At 44.5% G+C, this 16,542-nt stretch overlaps 1 protein-coding gene across 1 annotated transcript in view; it reads left to right on the top strand.

Annotated features, from left to right (window-relative positions):
• Positions 1-14,042, top strand: part of CMIP (c-Maf inducing protein) — a 139,332-nt gene extending 125,290 nt beyond the window's left edge. The window contains exons 14-21 of the mRNA XM_063334695.1: positions 366-473; positions 3,040-3,156; positions 4,626-4,766; positions 5,739-5,786; positions 6,551-6,697; positions 8,204-8,309; positions 9,411-9,481; positions 11,996-14,042. Coding sequence (XP_063190765.1) covers positions 366-473; positions 3,040-3,156; positions 4,626-4,766; positions 5,739-5,786; positions 6,551-6,697; positions 8,204-8,309; positions 9,411-9,481; positions 11,996-12,049 — 792 coding nt within the window. The 3' untranslated portion in view covers positions 12,050-14,042. The remainder of the gene's footprint in view (positions 1-365; positions 474-3,039; positions 3,157-4,625; positions 4,767-5,738; positions 5,787-6,550; positions 6,698-8,203; positions 8,310-9,410; positions 9,482-11,995) is intronic.
• The last annotated feature ends 2,500 nt before the right edge of the window (positions 14,043-16,542 follow it).

Below are 16,542 nucleotides of genomic sequence, written 5' to 3' on the forward strand. Positions count from 1 at the left end.
GGGAGAATGGTAGAAGCTCAGAAATTTGAGTCTTGTTTTTTTGGTTTTTGGGGTTTGTTTTTTTTTTTTTTTTTTTCACAAGTGAAAGGAACTGCTCTAGACTAGAGCCATTTTGTGTTTGATTTGGGTAAAGGGAATGAAAAAGGCCATGCAATTAGCGATGATACAGCTTCCCTCCTTGTCTTTACTGAAAAAAAATGGATTCTGTGAGTGGACACTTGCCTGCAGCTCTGTAAATTGGAATATTAACCCTGAAATTGCCAGCAGCCCCCCGATTTGCAGTTACTTCTTTTGGCCCAGTGTGGGGGAGGTTGGTGATTATTGTCAGGAACTGTAACCTTCCCAATGTCTTCACTTTTTGGCAGGTCCACTCATGTTTGCTGAGTGTGCGGGCTGGCAAAGACGGCTGGTTCCAGCTCTACAGCCCTGGAGGAGTGGCATGTGATGACGATGGAGAGCTGTTTGCCAGTATGGTACGTGTTTGCAATAATGTGAGTTTAGTAACTTCTTTGCAGTAAAGTAGCTAATGCGTAGTTGGCAATAAGAAGATATACTTGCTTTTGTCAAAAAATTATCAAAACCATGGTTCCATAAACGACAAGTGTTCACCAGGAAATCGAAATCTTTATATCACCAAATCCATTGAACTTCTTTGCAGTCGCAGTTTGGTTAACATGTTAGTTTTCTCTTTTTGCACTTTGGCGTGCTTTCTCACTGGTAATGTAATGCACAAAACCATGCATGTGTATGTGTGTGTGTTCATATGTTTGTATGTGTTTTTGTGTTTATAAATACATGTGTTTGCGTGTCTGTACAAAAAAATTCTCTCAGAGAATATGGAATATTGGCAGACAGGGAAGACAGACTCTTCTGCACGTCCACACCTATGGTTTTACTTTAAGGCTACCCTGGAATTTAAAAACAGCGGTAACATTGAATTAATCAAAGGATGGATAGATAGAGAGATATAAGAATGTTAGCAGTTTCTCTGCCCGTTTACATTGTGTGGAGAGGTGTAAACCAGCATTCCATTTCCCGCAGTTACTTCTTTTGTAACTCTTAGAAGGACCAGACAGAAAATACAAGGTTTTAGTCGCTGATGCTGGCACTGTCTTCCTGTGCAACCTGGGTCAAGTCACGTAGGTCTCACTGTGTATTAATTCTCCATATAGCACGATGGAAATGATATTACTTCCTTTCCCTGGTAAGGGGAAAAACATTTGTTGAAGTTGTCTGTTGGGTAGAGAGTGAAATGACTTTCAAGGCTGTCTACACTTTGTGCATCTCCCACATGCTGAACATTTTGGGACATAAAGAACGCGCATGTGTCTCTGTATTCTTAACTTAAATTCATATGGATCAGATACCTTTGAAACAGACAGTGGGCAAAGACTGTTCACAAAAGGTTGCATCCCTCTTCACTGATTCTGTGTCTTTAATGTTTGAAAAGAAAATTTCTTCAGAACTATATCATTTCTCCTGAGAGCTTTTGTGGTCCAAGATATTTATGAGCATCAGGAGATGGCGTGCATGAGGAAGCACAATGCTAATACACATTAATATGCAGTACTCTGTGCCCTTTGCAAGGATGTTGATAAATACTTAAAGAGCTGCTAACGACTAACCATAAAGTTTGAAAAACATCCTGTTCTGAGATGGACTCATTAGTGTTAGCATCAGTATTTTCCAACGCTCAAGAAAACCCCCAAAAAACCTTAATGATAACTGCCTGAAATTAAATCCCTTTTTGGCTCAAAGCTTTCTGGTTTTAAAGGCCACCTGACCTGATGGATACTTAAGAAAAAGAGATTTTGTATTTTGCTGGAGGCCTCGCTGGTAATGAAGCCACAAGGAAGAATTGCATGGTAGCACATAATCCTCATAGACTTGACCCCATCATGGCGTGGTTACGATATTTTCAGCAGTACTGAATATAGTCCAGGCAATACCATGAACCAGGGGGACCACAGGACATTGTTTACATGCTTATTGTAGAGTAGTACTAATGTCGATTCTATATAACGGAGCTCTTAATGCTCCAAGTCATTGGAAACTACAAATTCTCAGATAGTGCTCTGCCAGCAAGCTGGTGAATCAGCTGTCTGGGCCATAAAATAAGATTTTCAGCTAGGAACCCCAAATTCTCTGCAGCTAATCTCTAGGGCTTTTAAATGGGAAAGAATATTGCCAACCTCTTTTGTGAGAAGGGACTCTTAGATTTGATACGTACAAGTGGCTTTGCATTTCTGCCATCGGTGTTACTGTGTGGTATCATCTGATGTTTTCTGGAGCTAGGAGAGAGTCTGCAGGACGCTTTTGTCAGCTAGTGGACTTGAAGGAGTCTTACTCAGGTGGTGTTCTCAGCATCTCCTTCCTTTCAGGGAAAAGTAAGCGAAAGGGAAAGCAAGATAATGACCCAAAAGCATGAAAGCACATGAAGTTATCTCTGACTTAGGGCTCAGGACTGCTGGATTTTCTTAAGGCACTCCTTCCTTTCCCAGTCAGCTCCTGTCTGTTCATTGTGAACAGGTGATTTTGTCTGTCACCACCCTTTAACCCAGGCCTGGTGTTCAACCAGCAGATTGCCAGCCTTTTACCTAGCCATCCAGCCCACACAACCCTTGCTCACCAGCTGGCATTTCCAGAGAAAGCAAACTGCAAACAGATGCGAAAACAAAATCTCCCGTGGTTCCCCCGGGGCTGGGTTCATTGTGTTACTAGGGATGGGGGCAATTGCACAGCTGCTCTGATATTTCCTGGGGAGCCTATATTGGGCCTCTCTGCTGTCAGCTGAGCTCCTTTATGGAGGAAAACTACCCGCTCCCTCAGATCTCACTAGGCATCACCTTTTTCAAAAAGTCACTTCCAATCAGCAATCAAGCTGTTGAGAGGCTGCAACCATAATCCTAATGAGGGGCTCCTTTTCTTTAGGTTTGTTGCAAATACTTACATTTGTTTGACTGCACAACAATGTCCCTTCCAGAGGTATATGTGTTTCTTAGGCTTACACCTCTAATTTTAACTCTGTTTCTCAAATAGGTTCATATTTTAATGGGATCCTGCTATAAAACAAAGAAGTTCCTGCTTTCGCTGGCTGAAAATAAATTAGGACCTTGCATGCTACTGGCTTTGAGGGGTAACCAGACGATGGTAGAGGTAAGCCCTAAACATACATAGTCATATAGGTTTACGAGCAGTATTCAGATTTGGTTTCACACCACCTTTCCCAGAATTAGATCTAGTGGAACTAGAGAAGCCGAGTTCAGGTTTGTGTTGTATCAAACACCAGCAGTGGGCAGTTGTGTTTCTCTTGCTTAAAGTGGAATAGAATATTGTTGTTCAGCAGGTATGAATGTGAATTACATGAAAGGTGGGCGCAAGAATTTGTGGAGAGAGAGATTGTTTGCTGTAATTCAGTTGGAGAGGCTAAGATGGGAAATAAATGGCCACGATGGTATAGGCTGTGGCGAGGGGTCAGAATTCAGAACGACAAGGTTTTTCCATGATTAAATGCCTGATGCTTGTCTTGCCACCTGCAAAATGAGCAGTGCACAAGAAGTGCATTTACAAAACCGTATTTGCTTCCTTTAATACACATTTTTTTGTGTGCTTATGATTGGTTATTTTTGTTGCACTAATAGTTTATACATATTTTTCTGGGTTTCTTTAGAGAAGTTTCTTGATAAACGTTATCATATGTTTTAAATGGAAATAGAGGGTGGTTAAATAGGTGGAAGGAGTTACAAAATTTTTCATTGACTTAGATCTGTGCATGCTAATTCACTCCAGTAAATGAAAGTATACTGCATAAATTTGAAGATAATGTTGCTTGATTTTTTTCATCAAAAATAATTAAAATTATGGAGGGAATAAAAACCTTGCATTTTAATTCCAATGGCATGATATGTAGCTGAAAAGGAAAGGCAGCGTGGAGGCAGCTTGTGTCCTAAGCCCCGGTGACCTGCTGGAACCATCCCCTGGTGTCTAACTTGCTCCTGGCAGACCCTTGCCCAGGGGCGAGTCAGGCATGTTCCCTGTGAGATGGAAGCTGTCCTGGCCACAGCAGCGAGCTCCCAGCACCGTCTTCTCTCGGAGCCTCTCTGGCCTTTCCCCATCCCGCCTCATAGACTGGGTACCCTTCACATGCATTCTGCTTACACAGAAACCCCAGTGCTTAGGGATGGAAAATCCAGCACTTAGGGAGCGGCTTGGCTCTACTGCTCATGTGTAATGTCCCAAGGCTGCCAATCTGCAGTCTAGCCACTGTACCTGGGAAATACTGGATCGATTGTACCTGTTCTGAAGAGGGCTGTGGCATGAAGCCATCTTCCAGGACTGATGCGAGGTAATTGCAGCTCTCAGTCAGAAGGAATGAGCACTAATGGAAGACAGGGTGGATAGACTGACATTCAGAGATTAGAGTTCATTCTTTAAGAATAAAAAAACTGGTTTCTTGTGTTGGAAGGTCAGTGAATGTTGCAAAGATCCTCTAATCTAGCCTGCATAATGCATGCTCTAAAAACTTACCCAGTAATTTAAACTAGCATGCCCAGTGCAATTAGGATATTTGGAAGAAACTGAATGTAAGCACTGCAGCGACCGCTCTTCTTTCATTCTGCTGCTAGATTTTGTGTTTGATGCTGGAATACAACATCATCGACAACAACGACACCCAGCTCCAGATCATCTCTACCCTGGAAAGCACGGACGTGGGAAAGAGAATGTATGAACAGCTGTGTGACAGGCAGAGGGAGTTAAAAGAGCTGGTATGTCACCCTGCATGCAGTATTGCCATAGCACATTGTGGTCTGTACTCTCCAGAAATGGAGGTACAAAAGAAAGACAAGCAGGGTGTGAAATTCCCAGTTAACAACAGGATGGGAACAGTATTTGGAGGATTTTACTGTGAATATATATACTCTGTGATATTTACTGATGTGTCTAATCCCATACTATGTTTATGAATGATATTCAATAACCTGCTTAGAATCTGTGTGAAAGAATAAAGGTGAAGTCCTGCTGTCTTAAGATTTTATAAGTCAGCTTGTCAAATTCTGCCACCTTTTGACATATGAGTAGCAAATGGTTCTAGTGCTGGCCAGCATTTCTTAATGCTTTGATATTCACAACATTTCACTGAGATGGTCTTTAGGTTTAGTTCTCAGAGCTGGCGCCTATGGGAAGAAGATTTTTTTTCCTGATTTTTGAAGAGAGGATCTACAGACTGAAGACAGATCTGCTCTCATTAGCACTTTTTCATCTGTGCAAACATACCCACAATCTTCCTCTTTCCCTTTTCACATTGATATTTGTCTTCCTTAACCTCTGCTCCCAGCCTGAAAAGTATATGCCTTTTTTTTTTTTTTTTCGAAGTCAGACGTGATTTTATCAGCTGTGCAGTCTCACCCCCTTTGCTGTCTTAGTTTAGCGTTTTGGGGCTGTTTCCTTTAAAGTGAAAGTAACCAAATAATGGCAGGCTGAATCAGACAAAACGCTGACCCATGGCACGAAGATCACTAGCTGTGGTTAGTGGATGTCCCCTGGGTAGCAACAGGCCTGCATCTAGCACACTCAGAAAAAAATCTGTCAGGGCAGAAAAAGCAGGGAAGAGGTGGAACGGCTGTCAGGGAGCTTGGAAATCAGAGCAGGGTTTGCTCTAGTGAAGAGCTTGCTATGCTTTAGTTGGTCTGAAATGTAGAATGGCAACTTGTTTGACCAAAATATCTTCTCTCTTACAGCAAAGAAAAGGTGGTCCCACAAGGTTAACACTGCCATCCAAATCCACAGTAAGTTAATCATGTCAATAGAAAAACAAACTTTATCTTTCCATATTTAAACACTTGATTTATGTTTGCGATGTGGCACAGTGGTTTTGGTCAGTCGAGAGGGGAGCCATTCCACTTGCTCTGTCAACACAACTGGAGTTTACACAAGTAAGGGCACATTTCTGCTCTTGGGTCTGTGCAGCAGTTTCCAACGCCAGTACAAGCACCAGACTGTCAGATTTGTACTGGTGCGCAAATTTGTGATTTACAGTAGGATCTCATGATAGATCTGGGGACAGAATTTTGCATTAGAAAAGCAGACTTCGCAGTGGCCGGTGCTGGATCTTATTCATGAAAGTCTGAGAGAGACCCATCACTGCTGCAGTTAAGCCTGGTGTAAGCCTAGACTAACCTCACTGAGGGCAGGTGATGGTCCTGAACACAGTTTGGATCTAGAACTTGCAGTGAAATCTTCATTAAGTTAAAAGACCCATCTTGGGCATTTGTGCTGACACTGAAGCCTTCGTGTCTCATAAGGGTACACGCGCAAAGAAGATTTTTTTCTTAATGTCTGGATACATTTTTCCCAGGGTGCGTGAAGCAACACTGCCACGAGAGCCCAGCTGCTTGACAAACAAACAGAAACTTCTCTGTGTGGTTCTCTGTTACTGTAAACAAGTGGTATAATTGTGCAACTCCGGTTAACAGTATCAGTGACACCACTGCAGATGATTGCAGGCTGAGGAGTCCATAATCTCCTTTACCAATCTGTTGTTTGCTTTCAGGATGCGGACCTGGCCCGCTTGCTAAGCTCGGGATCTTTTGGAAATTTGGAAAACCTCAGCCTGGCCTTTACCAATGTGACAAGTGCTTGTGCTGAGCACCTCATTAAACTGCCTTCACTCAAGCAGCTGAACCTGTGGTCAACTCAGGTAAGTTCTTTGCAGACTGAAACTCGGAGCAGGAACCAATGCTGACTAATTCTGAGATTTCACATTACGTCAGCACGAGAAGAGTGTGTGAAGAGGCTTGCTTAGAATGAGTTTGTCCTCATGCTATTTTTACAGAGCCTTTCTGTGGTCTAGCTCATCTTGGAGGCTGGTTTTTCTTTTTTTTTTTTCCTTTAATTTTTTTAAATTTTATTTTATTTTTAACTATAAAAGGGTTACTGCTGTCTTGGATTGAATGTTCCAGTCAGGCATTGCTGATACTGTGTACTTAACAGTACATATGTTGCTGTTCATCTGAGAAGTGCTTATGCTTTCACCCATTTAGGATGAAAGAAATAATGCTGTGCAGCTCATATGGTCAAGCAAAACACAGAGTCTGTGCAGTGTAGGCAGTGAACCGCCCTGAATGCTGATTAACCAGAATTTCTTTAAAAACAACGGCAACAAAAAGAAACTCAAATAATGAATAAATAGAAGGAAACTACAATGAGAGTGTGGTTATTTTTTAAGCAAAAAAGAAGCCATGATAACTGAGTAAATTATTCAGCTGCTAATTGTAAGAGCTTTTAAAATTAAATTTTTCTTCTACATATTCCTGCTGGTTTTGGTCTCTGACGTTCTCCACTGAGTAGGTTTTCCCCGTTTTCTGTTAGCACCTATTTGTAGTGCTCGCTGAAAATGTGATTAGTCTCAGTGCAGCCACAAAAAGCAGCATTTTTTTTTCACTCAAATGTCATGTTAAATATCTTGTTTTGTTTTCCTAACTACTTTTCTATCCCAGAAATTTCCTCTCTTTGTGTGGGGAATACGAAGGAGAATCTGATTGCTTGCTTGTTTTAAGACACTCTTGTATCTCCTCCAGATTTCTCCTAACAACGTAACTTTTGGATTTGAAAACTTCAGTGCTTCTTGCTCAAAATGTATTTGATTCCACTGGATGAAGAGCCTGCTTTTTGTATTTTTTTTATTATTATTTAAAAAAAAGAAAAGTTTAGATTCCATTTTATTTTGCGATATCCTGGTTTCCATTAAGTTGGAATTTAGAAACAGCAGAAACGAAGTGGGTCAATAGAACAATTACCAATCAATAGTACATTGTTCTTGAGACCAAAATAGCTAATTAATACCACTTGCATTATGTTTTTTTTTCTGATGTGGTTGGGAACTGGCTGAAACTGCCATAACCATCTTGTATAGCCCGGCTGGGAGTTCTCTCGTACGAAGCCCAGACTTCAAAGACACCATTCTAATTAAACGATGGCCTGCGGTTAAGCGTGCACAAGTCACTTAATTTTTCTGTTCCCCGTCTGCAAAATTGGGATAAAACTATTCGCTTTCTCTCCTGTCATCTGAGTTTGCGGTAAACAATCTGAGTGTGGCTTTGAGGGCTCATCTGCAAACCTGGTTCTAACGTGCCCTGTTTGCTCTGAGGTACTTGCACATGATGTTCGTGCATTGTTTGAAAACAACTTTGCTTGCGCCCCACAGTTCGGAGACGCAGGGCTGCGGCTTCTGTCCGAACACCTCACCATGCTGCAAGTGCTCAACCTCTGTGAGACGCCCGTCACGGATGCTGGGCTGCTGGCACTTAGTTGTAAGTGACCAAAATAAGTTATGGAGGAAAACTATGTGGGTTCAGAGGAATTCATGTGGGTTCAGACAGAAGATTGATTTCTTGGCTGCCACAGTGCTGCTTCCGTGGTTGTGTTTGGGTTTACGCTTGCCTGCTCCCTGCCCACTCAAGTGGCCGTTCAGCTGCGGGACAGTGATCTGAGCCTGACAACACTTTGTGGCCTCGTGTGGGCTTTGTTGTCCCAGACCATACTCTAGCTCTCGCCTCTGACTTTACTGGTGGCACATGTGTCGACCTCACGTGGTGACCTGTGGCCCTGGGACTTCCCGGCTTTTTTCACTTGTCCCCTCTGGGTGGGACTCTGACCTGGTGGGGCAGGAGGGGAAGATTGCAAAGCCATGTAGCAACTTAATACTCACTTTAGCAACCATGCAGAGCAGGTTTCATACCCTCTCTGGCATTTTTTTGTTCCTTCTTTTTTGAGGAGGTGAAACTCTCGCTATTCTTAATTTAAATAGGGCAAGGCAGAGTGGGGCCATCTAAGCAGTATTCAGGATTTCCCTGTGCGCTGAGAGCTGCTCAGCGTGCCAAAACGAGACCCTTTCCTACATCCAACAGTGCATTATAAACCTCTTTTAGAGGTTTAAAGGGCTCCTTTAATAGGCTTGATCGTACACAGACGTGCCAGACAGGCCAGTAGTTATGGCTCATCTTAGGAAACTATTCTGCTAAGTACTGCAGCCCAGAATGGAACTGGGGGGGAGGGAGGGGAGAGGGAGGGCTGCTGGATCAGCATGGCCCCTGCGTGCACTGTGCAGAGCGCTGAGAACGGGCACTATGCAGAATAATGTGCAGGAAACTGATTATGAGAAGTTGTCTGAACTCCTTTGAAGTCAGTGGACTTCAACATATGCTTAATGGCTCTTCCTAAATAGGGACTTTTTCCTGGATGAGGGCCCAAACAGCTGTTTATCCATTTGTACTTCTATATTTTACACTATTCAGCTTTTTCCTGAGAGTGCTGCACATAGTCATGTCTTGTTTATGCTTTGGCCTACTGTAAGCCTGATATTTTAAGAAAATGCAGCATGATCATAAATACCTGTGTGTTTTCTCTTTCAGCCATGAAGAGCCTGTGTAGTTTAAATATGAACAGCACCAAACTTTCAGCAGATACCTACGAAGATCTCAAGGTATTTCTGAATTGCATCCACTACAGATGAGAAGCAGCTGGCCCGGGAGGATTTAGCAAGTACACGGTGGTAGTGCCTAGTGCAGGGAGAACTGGCCCCATGGAGTGTGGGTAGCATGAAAGTCACCTGAAGAGGGTAAAGTGGATTATTTTGGGGGGATAATGACTGAAAACAACATTCTGAGGTTGCTGGCTTTGATGGACTCAGGAAACATTTAATATGCTGAATGGACGAGTATGAGATGGGATCAGAAACCAAATCTTTCTGCCAGCGCTATCGATGGTAAAGGTTTCATAAACAGGAGCAGATCCGTTGTTTACGACGAGGATACATGGACAGGTAAAATGTAGTGCACACCTCCAAAGCCATATGCGGTACTGTTAACAGGACCAAAAGTAACGTGGGTGAGCAGCATTACGGAGATTTGATTCAGAATGCAAAGGGTGAATTAAAAGCATTGAGGAAGGTCAAGCTTATCTTAACACCTCTTGGACTGGAACTGGGCTTTAAACAGGAGTTTGACATGTAAGGTGTCTGCTGTTACCACTTGTAAAATGAATTTACAACCACTTTGACAAAATGGTGTAAAGAACTAGAATGTAGCTGTGGGAGGGGAATGGCCCCAGGCGGTTTCACAGGAAGACTGCCTGAGATGTGTTGGCTTTCATGACTTCACACGGACTTTGTCTTCATTCTGGCGTTGCGTGAGTCGCATCTCCCAGAGTCTTACCTTATAAACCCAAGCACTCAAGATGAAACTCCACGTTATGTTCTCTTGTGTGTTGAAACCTTAGATTGTGCCAGGTTTATTCAAAAAGGTCACAACCTTGGGTTGAGTTTCGAACTTGAGGCAAGTCCTGAAACTACTCTGCTTTCAAAGTTCACTGCAAACGTGTATCTTTGGTTCTGGCTGCAGAGCCAGGGCTTTCCCAGGGACTCTGTTGCAGTGCTGCTAGCATGGATTTTTCAAGATCAAGTTTTCAAAACTTGTGTCACAATTGTATATGCAAAGAAGAAGCCCTTGGAATTAACAGCTGGCTTGCAGATGGGTTCACACAATGGCGCTTGTATTTACAGACAATCAAGGTCAACGCTGTATTTGGCCCGGGGCTCTGAAATCGAGTCTGTTGAAAGGCTCCTCCAGCCCTACCCCTGCTTCTGAGCCCCTTTGCCACTGACTTCAGACCGAAACTCATATTTTCCGATCCGGTTCCCTCTGCTCTGGTATTGCATTAACAGTCCTTAGCAGCAACGCAAGAAAATGACTTGCCAGGGCAAACAGCAAAACGGGCTGTGAGCAAAGTCCCGATGATTGCAGAGAATTAAAAAAGCTGAGAAAACAGGCGTGCGTCACTTTTTCCCCTCTCACCTCTTTCCTTGAGATTTATCTTAGTGGCCATTTTTGTAGCGCACTGTGTGTGTTCAAAGGGAGGGTAATAGTTTCTTTCCCTGGGGCACATGGTTGTAGGTCTGTTGAGAACAGCTCAGACTTCAAAGAACGTATTTTTTTTTTTGATGCAAATCTTTGCTTCTTCTCCTCTTGGTCTGTGAGAGCATTTGGGGCACACGCCAGTGATGACATTTCCTCTCCGCTCCATCCCCCGCCCCACCAAACACGCTTGCACACACACAGACACCCACATATGTACCAGGCAGGCTGAACCAGACAATAAATAAACACCCACTACTGAAGTCATTATTGCCTAACTGAAAAATTATTTGCTGGCAGTGTCTGTAGGATTATGACTAGCTCTTATCAAAATATGCGTGCACATAAATCAAGGAGTGAGGTAATAATGACTCCTAGAAACTTCCAGCTCCTCAATTATGCCCTAGCCTAATTAAACGTGTTTATTTGTTTTGAGAGAATTAGCCATACAATTATGGTCAGAGAGCATGGAAACGGAATCGACAAGTAGGAACAGTGCAAACAGCCGATTCCCATCTGCCTCGCGCAGGGTAATTCAGGAACAATACGTCCAAATGTGTTTGTTGTTGAGTTGTGGAAAGGAGACCACAAAGACACCAACACTAGCTAACGCTCTCCAAATTTTTTAATACAAAGGGAAAAATCAAGCAATGACTTAGGGACTGAAGAGGTACGTGGGGCTGGCTGCCACAGTTTGAGTCCGCTGCCCTCATGGCTGGAGTTTAACAAAACAAATTTTGCTCAGCCTCTGTGTGAAAAATAAAAATCGGGGTCCAATCTGGACCTGATCACTGGTGAGTGGGTTTCACGCGAGCCTCTCGGTTGTGCTGCAGGTGTGACTTAAGTCTGGTGCGTCTGCAGAGGCTCAGCGTCGCGCTCCTTCACTAACGCCTGTATGCGCCAGCTCGCTGCTGCGCTCGGCGCTGGTCCTCCGCAGGCTCGAGGTCGTAGCGCATCCTCCTGCATGTTGTGGCCGATAGATCAATCCTCCCAGTGCGCTGACGGTACAGACTTAACGGGAACGTTTTTCCTGAGAACTGAAGGCGTGTCGTTAATTCTCACCTTTTTCCTGCCCTCCCGCACAGGCTAAACTGCCCAATCTGAAAGAAGTGGACGTCCGCTACACCGAAGCGTGGTGAACTCTCCCTACCGCCGACTCTTCTCTTTTGCTTCTCACCAGAAGAAGGAAAAGATTTTTAAAACAAACAGAGAAAAAAAAAAAAAAAACAAAAAACCAAACCCAAACCGGAAAATAACTTTTGGCTAATACCTGTAGAGCATTGAGTCCTGGGACTTGGTGGTAGGAGTCGTGGTCGTGGGGTAGAGGAGTGGCGTTGTGTGTGTCGGGGGGGGACGGGGCAAGCCTGGACCCGGCCGGATTCTTTCAGCTTTGTGATTTCAGAATCAACATAATTTAAATTGAAAAGGATAAAAAAAAAAAAAAAAAAAGACAAAAAAAAAAAAGAAGACTTTGTAGCAGCAAGAGGATTATAAAGAGGAAAAAAAAAAACCAACCTTGGTGGATTTTATTTGCCTTTGTGTTTTATGCTGTGTGGAGAAAAAAAAAAAAATATTCATCATTATTTACCTGGGTTTCCTTGGCTGGCAGCCGTCCAGTCAGAACTCCTCTTTCATCAGTTTTGCTCCAGAAAATCAAACTTTCAAAAATCTCAAGAGAAGAAAACCAAAACCAATATGATTTTCACCTCCCCCCCACCCCCGTGTTCTTGCAGTTGTTATGCAAAGTAATTTTGTTGTACATAAGATTTACATAATGCACCTATTTAAGAAAATGGTTCACAAATAACAGGTCTGGGACCTGTCTTTTATTTATGAATTGTTAATTCTTTTACCCTTTCTTTGCGTATAGTACTGTATAAACTAGTTCGCTGTCTTGTTATTATTATTTTTTTTTTAAAGGAAACGTCCTCCTTGAAGAATTGCCTTTTAGTAATGCATACTGTATTATACTCCCTCTCTGCCACAACGTTCATCGCCGTTGTCTTTTTGATTTCAAAATGCCTCAAACATTATCAAATAGGAAGGAAAAATATCTATCAAAGGGGGGGAAGGTTGTTGGGGGAGGGGCTGCAGGGATTAATAAAAATCACATTTCCTTCCAAAGTCTGAAAACTTTCTTTAGTCTTTTAAACCGTGTCAGGTTTAAAGAGGGGAGATGGGGAAAAGACATCAGTTCTTTTGCCGATGGGGTGTTCGCAAAACTCTGTGGATTTTACAAGTTGCCTCAGTTGTTTTCTGTTTACGTCCGATATTTCAAAAAGAGGAAAAAAAAGCTCTCCCTCCATTTTGTGCATCAGCTTTTTCTCTTTTTCCTTTTTTTTTTTTTTTTCTCCCCCCTCCTCCGCCCTCCCTGCCCCCCCTCCCTCCCCCTTACCTGTTCTGTGCACGCATTGTTCTGCATGTTCCTCTGGGGAGACGGAAAAAATAGCGTTGTTGCTGATCCGATAGCTCTGACCTGTCTGTAAATGTGACTGCTACCTTTTTTCAAATTCCACAATTGCTTAGAAGATGATTTTTTTAAAAATTGTGGTTTCTTTTATAACTATGCTGTTGACTTTTTTTTTTTCATAATGAGCCTTCATTGTACAGAGCTGCTTATTTAAAAAAAACAAACAAAAAAAAAAAACAAAAAGAAGTTTTTCCTCTGTTTAACACCTTTATTTTATTCTTCAGCACCTCAAGGTTTCACATACAGCCAATGTAATTTTTTATATATAAATATATATATATTTAATCTTATTCAATGGAAGCCAAGCTTTTGTTTTTGGTTTTTTTTTGGGTTTTGTTTTTTTTAAACTTTGTTGCTACGTAGACGACCCTTACCCCAATCATGTTCTTTTTTTTTTTTTCTTTTTTTTTTTTTTTTTTTTAAATAAATGAAACAGAAATTGAGTCTTAACTTATGTAGTGTGCCAGGTTTCTTTTCCCCCTTCAAATCCCAAACTGTATGCGGATGCAGTATGGGAAGAAAGAAGAGGAAAAAAAAAAAAAAAGAAGAAAAATTACGCCAACATTTTCCTTAGCACTGTTGCTTTTACCAATGGTTTACTACTACTGTTCTGTAGCTGTGTACAAAGAGATGTGAAATAATTTCAGGCGAAAATAAACTGTAAGTGAATATCTTTTAGCTGCGTGCTTTGTGTTTTCTTTGAAGGAAGCTTTGGCTGGCCCCATGCCGCGGGGATGCTGTGGGAGGTGCGGAGCCGCCAGCAGAGCCGGAGGATGCCAGCGTTCCCAGGAGGGTGTCCCAAAGAGCCGCGCTCCGGCAGCTCAGCTCCCCGCGCTGCTGCCCCTCGCCTCCCCTCCCAGCGCGGGGGCACCGGCAGCCGTCGCCGCTGTTTGTCACCAGGTTTCGAGGCACCACCACCTAGAAGGGACGAGGAGGAGGAGGAGGAGGACAGCCAAGTGTCTGCGCATCCAGTTCTTGCATCCCCCCCCGAGACCGTTTATTCCCAAACATTTGTTCGTGGGCTCGAGTTCTTGCATGGGGCCATCGCAACAGTCGCACTGGTGGGGTTTTTTTGCACTGGTTGCCTGAAGTAGGCAGTACTGGAAACGCTGGGGCATTTCCAGACTTGAGAAGGGTTTCTCTATATTGAGGTGCGTTTCAGGGCGGCATCCAAATGGAAAGGATCTGCTGCGTTTGCGTTCTGCTCACTGTCCTTGATAAAACGCGCCAGTTTTGCGGGCTGGACGCCAGCAGAAAATCCAGCTGGAGCTTCACAACTCTGCTTCGATCGAACGCTGCTGCTGCTTCTGACTTCTTTAGCTTTCAAACAAATTGGCCCCACTTGAAACCAATTACTGCAGATGTTCTGAGGGCCACCATGAACACCTGGGTTACCTGGCTCCTGTGTTCTCGTTTTATCTGTACTTCTGTCCTATTCCACAAAACAGGCTTTAGGACATGCAGAAACACAAGCGTTGGTGCTGTTTCCAGCCAAGGTAAGAAGTGTTCACAGGGTGGCCCTTGATAAAGAGAAGAAACCGTGTCTTCATTCTGTTCCCCACTGGAACAAGACACCCTTAGCTGAGGCTGTCGGGCTTTTGGAGTCTTTTCCCCTTGAGCAGCCCCTGCGCCTATGGGCTGTCACGGGCTGTCCCCCCCTGGCGACGGCAGGGGCCTCACAAAGCCTTTCTGGACCCTGAATAGCCAGAAATATCCCCGTGGTGTCGCATGAGGGGCTGAGAAATTGCCCAGGGAAGGAGGCAGAAGCTGGGCACCGCTTCTCCTCCCGCCGGGGGGCAGTGGCCCCCTCCCCGGCGGCTCCCCAGGCTCTGCCTTTGGGGGAACCGGCGGTGGTGGGTTCTGCAGCCTCAGCCGGCTCATCCGCGGTGGGGGAAGCTGGCAGGCCCACGGTGCGCTGGTCTCGCTGTAATGCCACCCCCGTGACTTGGAGTGGGCGCGAGGTCGCCCTTCAACACCCGTCCCAGGCTGGCCGCCTGCGACAACCGCCCGCAAAGAGCTCCTCTCTGCGTCCGTCCCTCTCCCGCACCAGCACGTACTCGTCCCTGCGACGGCAGCCGGCTAAATAGTGTCAGAGCGAGCTCAAAGATGATCGGTGTGTTAAATAAGATGGTACCTGTGGTCTGTCCCACCTTGCGGGAGTTGTCTCTGTGCCAGGGCAGGTGCCTTTGGCCTCCAGCCTGCGGCAATTTCAGAGCGGCATCGTTAGAAACTTCTAAGGATTGCGCCAGGCTGGGGATTCTTGGTTCCAAAAGGGGGGGATTAGACGTGGCGTAGTAAGAGATGCTGTATCTCGGCTTGCGCTCAGAAAGGTTCTGAGTTTTCACTGCTACAGGGCTTGTAGAGGGCCCCGGCGGTTCCACCTGGATAATGATGCCTTTCTGCCTGCCTCGCGGCTGCTGCTGCGGGTAATATGAGCCATTAAAAAGCTGCCTGATTTCATTTGGGAGGTTACTGCAGCCCGTCTTCCCGGGGACTCTGAATGCCAGGGGTTTGTCTAACCTACAGCTTTTGGCTTTCAACCCGAACTAGTGCCAGAGCTTTGATGCGAGTCCAAAGAGCACAAAGCTGCAGCACTACCTTGTTGCAGGGGCAATTTTCTCACATCCTCATTAAAACGCCGCGGTTGTCCTACCTTCCTATTGCTTCTTCCACTGCTCACAGCTACGCTTTGAGTTTCAGAAGACCAAACGCAGAGATGAATCTCACGAAGTACCAGTTGCCTCCAGTTTCCCAGATGGTTGTGTACAACTTGTTCGTTGCTCAGAGAGTAAAATATATGCCTAAAATCCCGACAGTTAGGTATGGATCTGCTTGGAGGGGAGTGCTGAAACAGCTGCTGACCTGAAGAGTTGTCTGATTGTATTTTTACCAGGTAAGGGCTTGGTATGTCACGTTTGTATGATCCTTTCACACGAGGTGGAGCCTGGGTTATCTGCAAGTCCTGTCTGAGGACCTTGAGGCTATGTGCTGGTTGTGGGACCTCGTGGGGAGATTAGATGGTGGCACCAGGGTGGGTGTGGAGCATCTGGGCTGTCCTCGGGGCAGGTCTGCGGGTTGCTCGGTGCCCTCTTGAGGTCTGTGGGTATCCTGGTGTCCCGGGAGCCGGCTGTGCGTCCCCAGAGCAGGCAAGCTGTGACAACG

The sequence above is a fragment of the Chroicocephalus ridibundus genome, chromosome 4, assembly GCF_963924245.1.
Source record: "Chroicocephalus ridibundus chromosome 4, bChrRid1.1, whole genome shotgun sequence".
Classification (NCBI taxonomy): Eukaryota; Metazoa; Chordata; class Aves; order Charadriiformes; family Laridae; genus Chroicocephalus; species Chroicocephalus ridibundus.